The following is a 10,517-nucleotide window of genomic DNA, read 5'->3' as shown; positions in this document are numbered from 1 at the left end:
CACGCCCCTTAGTGGCGACTTGTAAGGTACTAAAAATCCCAAAATGACTCCTTTTTACCCAAAATACTTGGTCACTGGGACAATATGATAGGTGTCTTGGTAGAGGATAGGTAGATTGGAAGCTTTTGCGATGTAATTTTGGATAGGGATGATGAAAGTAAAACAAATGGAAAATAAAATAAATGAAGAAGTAGCAGGCATGTCAGGGCAGGAGAGAGGACTGATTACTGGGGAATATGTGGACAAGCTAACAAAAAAATAGTATTCATAAGGATAGCGTTGGAGAAATGTGATGAAAAGGTCAAAGAGAAATATCTTTCGCTTGTTAGGCCTGAGTTAAAATATGCTTCTAGTAAATGGGATCCTCACGTAGTTGGATTAATTTCCGAATTGGATCGCGAGCAGCGTAGTGGAGCTAGATTTGTGAAACGTCGTTAATATAAACTTAGTAGCGTATCCCAGATATTAGAGGAGCTAGGCTGGGGATCACTCACGGAGTGAAGGTTAAATTACAGATTGAAGCTCTTGCTTGAATTGGATGGTCTCTTTAGCAGTGATGTTGGAAATGTATTATTACCCCCATGATACTACGGGAGGAGAGTTCATGTTGGTAAAATTAGAGAGATTAAGAGTAGAACATATAGATTGAAGATGTAATTTTTTCCACAAACGATAAGGGATTAGGCTGACAGTGTCCGACCGCGGTAGGGTCATATTTGGTTCAAAATTAGTCTGATTTTGAATTCATCTCCTGCCACAACCCTCTTGGTAGCTTGCAGGGTATATATTTATGTTTATTATATTATAATTTTAGGGTATTATGTAAATAAAAAATAAAATGATGGGAAATTGAGGTAGACAGAGGAAAAGAATTGGCGTATTGGACAGAGCGAAGGGAGGCAGGAAATATGTGGTATTGAATAAGGTTATATTGTAATGTAGGGTATCGGGTTTTGTCTTGTTAGGTGAGCGGTGGTTAGTTTTCATGTCCATACAGACCTATCGTGAGCGGTTGACTATCAATAATTATTGTTACAAATTATATGAGATAATTAAATGGTTTTCCTGTTTATTTTTAACTGCAATGGTGAATGCCATTTTTTTCAAACGCCCTGCCATCACTTCCCAAACTTCTCGCTCGTCAATGGGATACGTATGGTGACCCGACCGCGGAGGGAGAATCGTGGAGAAGGGTGGGGGGATATTGCCCATCTACTCGCGGGGCTCCGCCTCTCGTCTTCCCAGTGGCTCGACGCCAGCGCCACACTTTGCTATATAACCGTCGGTTACCGCGAGGGTTTTGGTCTTGCCGCCTTGAAGTATGGCGAAGTGGATCGTTTTAGCGCTTGTGGCGCTAACGGCGCTGAACGACGCAGCAACAGGTAAGTGGGAAAATGACACGCTCTTTTTTTTATTGGGAACCTAACATTTCGTTCTTGGTGATAAAAGATTGCGTGTGTGTGAATTGTGAAAATGTTTCCATGAAATTTATTCCAAGAGAGAGAGAGGATTTGTTAGGGTTAGGATGTGTGAAAAACCAATCTAACGGCCATCATATAATTGTCGAGGCACGGATGAACGCTTGAATAGTTTTAAAAATAGTCGTGATTAACATAGCTCGACTATTTAGGTAAGGTTTGTTTTATAACGTTTCGTTACTCATATTTTACCTTCCAAGAAATGAAAATAATGGAAATGTTGTCTTTTGGAGGGAGCCTACTGTTGAAATTTTAATGGAGGACTTGCCCCTCACTCGCCATGGTCTGCAAACCTTAACGTGGTGGATTCCATGAAATTCAACGAATGAACTTGACATTCGGTGATTTTAGTTATCTATTGCTGACCGATAAACGTGGACGTGACATGAGAATATCTGAGGATTCCACTTGGTACAATTTAATTCGTGTAGAATCCTGAAAATGTTGCATTTTAATAAATATTATTCTGCAGTGTGCATTTACTGTTGTAATTTAACGTTTCCTCATTTGAAAAGTTGAATTAGAAGCATTGGTGGAAGTATTACACTCTTCTGAGGAACTAATTCACGATGAGTCCATTAAAATTACTATGTGGGACCACTGCAAAGAATATATTTATTTTATCAACCTCGTTTCTTATTCTCACCCCACCTAAGCCTTACGGAGGAAGTATGACAAATGTATTTACCTTCGTTGAAATTAGTCTTTCGATGTCGCCATTAGTTGAAACCCGAGGTTTGCCCAAGGAAAATATGTTTCCTATATGTACCTAGTGATTTTAGAAACAGAAGTCCAGGAGAAGATTTTCTGATTTCGAGAAAACTACTGTGATTGACAGTTATTTCGGATGTGAGCAATTCAATGAAATAATCTTCAAATTAACAGTAGAGATTTTATCATTTAGTGGTTTTCATCCGAATATAGTCCGATAACTCGCATATCATTCTGTCCCGTTATTCGCAACTATATTGCTGTGAGATGAAATGTGCGGGTAGACGTCCTCTTTGGCATGGGAGAGAGAGAGAGAGAGTCACGTGGGCTCAAATCCGCTTATTTAGCCAATAAAGAAGCGTCTGCGAGTTTAAATTGGAAGGGTTCTATCCACCTCAATTACAGGTACTTGAGGTCTCAAAATTTTTATTTTACCAACGGCGCATCCTCTTGGCTTATATGTTAAAAACGGACCCTATTACAGTTTCCCAGTTTCTGGCTATGTCCTGTTTCATGTTCAGCCCACCAAGCCCCATCTCCGTACATCCAAGTGTGATGCCGGTACTGCTTTACAGTCTTTACCTTTCGTCTTTCTGTCGCTTTAGATGAAACGAATACATCCCTACGATGCGGAAGCTAATTCGTGGAATTAGTATCTGGTTCGTATGTCTATCTCAGTGATTTAAAAAATTGAGTTCAAATATTTAATTATAAACAAAGCTGCAACTTTTTTTCCCATAATGGATAAATTCCATAAAGTCAAGCGTGAAATTAGCAATTTTACCCTGAAGTGAAGAAGTGCTCAAACTATGGTGTGCTGTATCTGCCAAGAAATTGTTTTTCTGTTGTCTTAAATCTTTGGTTAAAGTTTAAAATAAGTGTATAGCGAACTGAACGTGTTTTTTCAGTTTCATACCAGTGAAGTCAGTGGGAAATTTTTTGAAAAAAAAAAAGGTTATGTATTTGTGGTTTATTACTCATTGAAAGGTCCAATTTCCGTGAGCTGATGAAATCCGAATTGGGATCCTGTTATCGAAGTGATGTGTAATTTAAAAAAAAGTACTTGATTTGTGCAGACGTCCTTTTCCAGTGAGGATGGTTACCAGGTCAAGTGTAAATCCGAGTTTTAAATGTATCTGTGGAAAATTTCAAATCTCTTTCCAAAAATTGAACTATATTAAGTCCTGCTGTTCGATAATTGAAGTAATTATTTTTATTAAAAATTATTCACGGCGAGTATTTTTTGAGCTGTTTATGAAATATAGTTTGAATTTGAAGTACTCTTTAGTATATTTGTTGCTTTTGCAATTCACGTCTTATAATGCTGATTTTCGTTACCACTGATTTTTGTATGCATACATTTTGGAAGGAGGATGTACAGTTGGAGATTTTGTATGACGAATTTTTTTACCAGTAGGAAGAATATGAGACAATAGGCTGGAATATTGATCGCTATGAAACTATTGAAAAGGTAAACTCTAGTGTTGATTTTGTATTCATAGCTTAACTCCCTCATTTGCTCCTAGTTTCCATCTCTCATGAATACTGATTAGGTGAGACGTATTGACGGAATGTTCGTATATCTCATTTGTATTTCTAAGGTCGGCTTCAAGTTTATCTTTGTGCCCGTCCAAAGTTCCTGTTGACTGACGTAGTCAAATGGTATATACTGAAAGTTCCATGGTATGGGCACTTGCCGGTTGATGTTACTTAACTCTATAATCACGTCATTTAATTTTTATTTGCTTCAATTTCCTGATTTTATGATGAGGAACGGGAAGAAAAGGCTGCAATACATGTTAGGGATGCCTCCTCCTATCGCTTTCATACCTTTGTTTTAAGTGACGAAGTGAATTCCCATTATTACGTCAATCTCGGAGCAAAAGAAATAATCCGTCGCGTAGGGTACTTAACTATTTGAACTCGCTGGCAACGAGCTAGATATATTTCACTGTTGCCCGATGTATCTCAAACGTCCTTCAATTTTTCTCTTTATTATAATTGTTTGCGTATTTCTAATGGCCTCAACAGTCAATCACATTCCTCAGTAACTATAATCCTCTCTGACGATAATTTCAAAAATAATCACTGTCGTTAGTCATTGGCGAATATCCTTCGAATTCTTGGTCAACAAGGGTTCATCGGTTTGAACGGCGCAGATTCCCCAGTAACAGCTGGCAGTTTTGAACCATATTCCCGTGGCCATCTGCAGATGATAATCGGTGTCGTATTCGTCTGAATAATATGAGAACACTTTTTTCCGTGACAGAAAGAATTTGTGACACCGATGCATCGGTTACATATTTTACCGAATAGCTATTTCCTTGGTGTTTCCGGGGACAGATTAGCAGTGTCGCACATTGGCAACCAAGTTAACATACATACCTATATTTCTTTAGATTTTTCGCTTTTACAAGTAAAATATTCAGCGGGTGAAAAGTTCTTTCTGAGAATATGAAAATCTCAGTGAGATATAATTTTTAAATCCAGAAGAACGTCATTTGTTACGAGACAAACATTGCCATTTTTCATCAATTTTTTGACATGTCTTATCTATTTCTTGTGGCAAGTGGAACTTTATTTGGTAGGTTTACTTGGCTTTCATATTAAAAATCCTTGTCTTGGTGGAAGAGCCTATGCGTTTCGATGACCCCTAGAGCTGTGCTCGCAGGTGAAATGATATTTGCCCCTGGTAGGGTCACCCATGCCAAATAGGCTGAAGGGTACGTATCACGCGAAGTAGTCGAAAGCGAATGCCAAGAATGAATTTCGGAAAGTGTTAAGCGAATTCAAAAGGTAAAATGAGCAGAAAATTTAAAACGGCTAACCTAAAACCAATATTTAAAAACGGAGACAATGAGGGAGGGACCAAGCAATTACAGACCTATTTCCCTCACGTCCATTTCGTGCAAGGTTATGGGACATATGGTAGCCAGCTCGATCATGAGACACCTCGATAATCAGGAGTTGTTAATGAAAAATCAGCACGGTTTCCGAAAAGGTAGATCCTGCGAGATACAAATTGCTTTTTTTGCTTGTGATATTCTTACTTCGAGAGAGAGCAAAGTTCCAGTGGATACAATTTTTCTGAATTTTAAGAAAGCCTTCGACCGCATGGTAAACTGCTCACAAAGCTATTAGCGTATGGCATAGTTAAAAATATCCAGGGTTACATTAAAGACTTTTTGAATGGTCGGGTGCAAAGAGTAGTGATAGATGGAGTTAGTAGTAATGCAGTAGAAGTAACTTCAGGTGTTCCTCAGGGAAGTGTTATCGGACCTCTTTTATTCCTACTTAACGTTAACAACATTGACTCCGTAGTCACTAGTAAGATACGTTTATTTGCCTATAATGTGGTTGTTTACCGTGACATCCGTGATCCTGAGGACACAGCAGCGTTCATAAATGACCTTAATGCTATATCATGCTGGTGCGACACTTGGCAATTAGAATTCAAATTAAAAAAGTGCTTAGTGATAAATTTTTGGAAAAAGAGCAATTTCCTCCTGAACTCCTTCCTCATCGGGAACACCGAAGTGGAATGAGTAGACCTCTCCTGGGTAGAACACATACGGGGTATTAATATGCGGACAAGCTAACAAAAAATTACGATTTATTAGAAGAAAACTGGGTAAATGTGATTAAAAGATCAATGAGAAGTGTCATTTTTCGCTGGTTCGGCCTCATTTAGAATATGCTTCTAGTAAATGGGATCCTCACGAAGTTGGATTAATTGCCGAATTGGATCGCGTGCAGCTTAGAGGAGCTAGATTTGTGAAAAGTTGTTATGATAAACTTAGTAGCGTATCCAAAATACGAAATGTATTATTACCCCAATCGTACAACGGTAGGAGAGATCATGTTAGTAAAATTAGAGATATTAAGAGTAGAACAGATAGATTTAAGACGTCATTATTTCCACAAATGATAAGGGATTAGGCTGACAGTGTCCGATCGTGGCAGGGTCATATTTGGCACAAAATTAGTCTGATTTTCAATTCACTCCCTGCCACAACCCTAGTGGTGGCTTGCAGGGTACTTAAATAAATAGAAATGTATAAAAGAAGAAAGGTTATCCGTGCAGCGCCTGCTCCTCAGTGAGGCGGCTGCAAAATCGTCTCACCCAAGGGGGTGATGACCAACCGAGAGTTGATGCCACCACGTTTGCCAAAACTATTGATGAAAGCAGCGGAAAATCATCCAAATTTAACATTTCCATGATAAATATGGACATGCTCAATGGATTAATAAAAAATCACAAAGAAAAGGGACCGTTCAAAACCTACATTAAAATTGGTAGAATACCTTGAATGAATGAATCTTAAAATATTGAGAATTCTAACAGGGCAAGAGCTTATTAATTGTCGTTAAAAGTTCAGTGACTCATATTTGACAGACTTGGAGTTGCTAAGGGCAAATATTAATGAGAAAGACTGTGTACGATGCCCCTCTGGGATGGTCTCGTATATTTTTAGAAGATAACATAAGGTGTTTTGGGTCAAGGGTCGTATGGTGTTCAATCACCCCCTGCCACACACCGTAGTGGTGGCTCGCAGGGTAATAAATACCACTGAAACTTATTGATTTTATTTGTGCATTTGCTAATTCGCGATTATTATCCGTATGACAGTATACATGGATGTATTTTATAGATAGAAGATTTTCATAAAAGCAAGGATAATAATTATGATGGGTTAAAATGATGAGTAATAGTGATAGGAATTAAGATAAATGATTCCTGAAACAGCGTTAATTCAAATAAAAATTGTCCTATTTTCTTATTTCAGTACCCTGCCTTCCACCGCCAGGGTGTGTGGCAGGGGGTGAAAAAACATCAGACTAATTTTGACCCGAATATGACCCGACCGCGGTGGGACAATATTATAGTAATCCCTTATCATTCGTGAAAAAAAATGAAATATTCAATCCATCTGTTCTACACTTAATTTCTCTAATATTATTAGATAGGACCTAGGCTTGTAGATATTACCAAGGCTTGTTCTAGTGTTTGACGCCGTTCTATGATCATTGCGTTTGACTCTAGTTGAAAGACATTTTTTCACGTCAAAAACTTGTACAGACCCCTCTGCTCCTCAAGTTAATTTTGTGTCGTTATGGATTTTGAGTGGCTGAGACGAGTGAACAGTGGGGAGGGGGGGAATCAAGTGTCTTAAGATGATATTAAAGATTTGTGAGACAATATATGGCGGGAATCCAGTGATTAAGGTTTCGTGACCCCATGATAAGTCGTTACCCGCTGGTTAGAGGTTCATGAGTTTTGAGTTATGACCTCCGCCGTAGACATATCAATCTCTTATTTTTGCTGACCGTGTAATCTGGTTGAACATGTTGCCACACGCAGTCGACGTCTGGGGAAAAAGTGAGTCGGTTCGTAATCTGGGAGTGACGAATACCGTGGGTCCCAGCTATTGACATTCGCTCCATAAACCTTGACATTGATCTTGGAGCTTGACAGTGCGTCGAGAATGATTATTGGAAGCATGGGAAGAGAAAGATGGGTTAAAGTTCAAAACCCAGTGGCGACTCAGCAAATTGATAAGCGTTGCAATCTTCGTTTAAGGACGGGTATAGACAATCCAGGGTCAAGGAAGGTTGTATCCAAGGAGATAATTTTTCGTTATGAGATTAAAAAATTTAATAAATGCCTTCTCATTTGCGAAATGCTGTGCAGTTATCGTAGCCGTCTTTTGTGAAAAATCTTTGTTTTATATTAGAGATAAATTCAAGGGATAGCCTTGTGAAACAAAATTGCATTTGACGAGATCGTTTTATAAGTACGCATAGTGGCTGTTTTTCTCACTGTAGGCCACGCGTGTCGCAATGTGTTTTTTTTGTCGAGAACTTCTGGAGGTGGGTCCGCGATTTTTGAAACTATTTTCGCAACTCCGCCAAGCTTCCTTAATGGTTTAAAATCCGTCCAGTCCGCTCTTAATAATAAACAGCAAGCCACTTTCAATAGTCACTCTAGTGTTCATGGAACATTTTCATGCCTGGATTATTTTACAATGAAAATGTATGACCACAGTGGTATGTCAAGTGCAAAGCGCTGTAGATAAGTTACGTTTTCCCTGAATATTCCTCACCGTACATTATATCCGTCGTGTGACGATATAATGACTCATTTTCTGCTTGTGAGTACGAAATAAATAGGTATGCATGCTAGATATTTTGTTCCTCTATTTTCCTAGCCTTCGTACCAAATGTCTGTGGCTCTTCCCTAGAAATGAAAAATTACCATCAAACGTGACAGCTACTCTTAATTTCTGTGCGCCAGAAAATGATCTCTTACCTTAATTAAGCGTACATAAATGTGAATAAATAGAAAAATGCGTATTTTAGTGCCTTTTTTTCGTGCTATCTTTTACTACCAAGGAAGATCTTACAGAACTTCCGTCTTATTCTGGATCCTTCCAAAACTTATGTATATATATATATATATATATATATATATATATAAATATATATAGGTATAATTGCCTTGGTCACTCGAGGAAGGAGCCCATGGAAAGACACTGTGAAGTCTGGGTTCATGGGCGGTTATGCAGTCTCCCTCAAGTTACATTGCTTGATATTAATCACTCAATTGAAATGCTTCGTGTTTTTCTAACTCGAATGCACACTTATTTCACGGGGTGAAATCAGACGATCAGGAAAGAAATTTACACCCATTGAACTTAGTGAAAGTATAGCATTTGTAGTCGACCAAATACTAATTCAAATACATTTCTACTCCTACCCTTTGAGCAGGTTACATAATAATGATTCGATAAAAGCATGGCATTTTGTTTGATGTGGAGAATCATTCATTTTTTATGTGAAAATGGGATATTGTTCCAAATACTGTGGAATTTTCCTAATAATTCTCTTCATTCGATTACGCGAAACTTTGATAAAATGAGTCCACAAAAATCAACCCGAAGGTTGGTTTGATATCTGGCTTTTAACGTCAACAAATAACTATTGTAAACTCTACAACGTAAGTAATTCAGATATTATGGACTTGGGAGACGGTTTTCTTTTCTTGAGCCGCTTTTGGTATCTCAGGAAGATTTGTCATTCGTAAAATCACCCATTTTATTATATTGTGTCTACAAATAGATAGGGATATGAACTCCGGTCAATAGCAGAATATTCTACCCGCTCGGCTACCTCCCTTTTATGATAAAATAACCCACGAACAGTTTTTAATCGAGAAAATAAGTGAAATACATGTTTATTTTATTTTCAAGTGCGTATATAGACCACTTTTACGTGGTAGGAGAGAAGAAGGGATTCGTGTGTGTGAATCAGTGGCGGCCAACCTTAGGCATACCATGGGGCAATTTTTTCACAGACTAGTTCGGATGCGCTATACAACTCAAGCAAGTTTTCTTACCGTCATACTCTCAAGTTTGGGCTTTTAAAATGGGGATAGGAGTGGTATCTACTTTGTCTTAAGGGAGGAAAGAGGAAAACTTAATCATGAAATTGAATTAATTAATTTACGCCATTTCAAAAGATACATGTTTATTATGAAGAAGAAGTCCCGGAGCATCATTTGTAGCAGTGTTGGCCATTTTAAATCAAAGTATGCTTCTTGGTGAAATCAAAATTTTTACATTAATTAATTATTGTTCGAAAAGCACTATCTATTAGAGCGCGAAAACATATACTTACCTTTATTGAAACTTTTGAACCTTCTTGGATTTCGCTATTTTTTTAATTTTAGGTGTTAAATTTGCCAATGAAAGCAGCAGAGAGTTCTTCAAATTTAAGTGAGTTAATCGCGACCTCGATTTGCTTTTAAGCAATTTCACGGATGAAAATGCCTGTTCACATCAGCACCCCACATTGAATTCGCGCTTGCAATCTCTTTCTTTGTTTATTTTGCTCATTTACTTTTGCATTGTAATGGATGACAGTACCTAGGAATGTATAAAACTAAAAAAATTTAAAAAGAACAAATAGATCACCAGTGCGTACGTCGTATCACACAGAATATATAAATTAAGTGGAATTTGAATTGTATGTTCGCGTCAACTGAAAGTAGTAGCGCTCCTCTTTGACAAACGTTACTTATATTTTATCTTGAATCTGTCCTCCAATCCCTCTCAAAACAAAAACCACGCTAGTTCACCCAATAAAACACTGATTGAGACTCCTCGTCACGATAACTGACTCTCAACTAACTGACCATATTGAAAGCTCACCGCTCATTTCCATGTGACTTCAAAAAAATAATGTTTTGCTAGTTTGCGGCGATCGTTTGAGCAGGAGTGTTCACCTGCTATACCGATAAAAATATTCGTTCGTTTGTAAACCTACCTA

The 10,517-nt window shown here is 38.0% G+C and overlaps 1 protein-coding gene across 1 annotated transcript in view; it reads left to right on the top strand.

Moving 5' to 3' along the window:
* The first annotated feature begins 1,297 nt into the window (after window positions 1–1,297).
* LOC139695414 (apolipophorins-like) overlaps window positions 1,298–10,517 on the top strand; it is an 82,212-nt gene continuing 72,992 nt past the window's right edge. Inside the window, exon 1 of the mRNA XM_071594160.1 lies at window positions 1,298–1,382. Coding sequence (XP_071450261.1) covers window positions 1,322–1,382 — 61 coding nt within the window. The 5' untranslated portion in view covers window positions 1,298–1,321. The remainder of the gene's footprint in view (window positions 1,383–10,517) is intronic.

The sequence above is a fragment of the Hetaerina americana genome, unplaced genomic scaffold (genome assembly GCF_022747635.1).
Source record: "Hetaerina americana unplaced genomic scaffold, ioHetAmer1.1.p SCAF_6, whole genome shotgun sequence".
Classification (NCBI taxonomy): Eukaryota; Metazoa; Arthropoda; class Insecta; order Odonata; family Calopterygidae; genus Hetaerina; species Hetaerina americana.
This window is presented reverse-complemented; position numbering and strand designations above follow the sequence as displayed.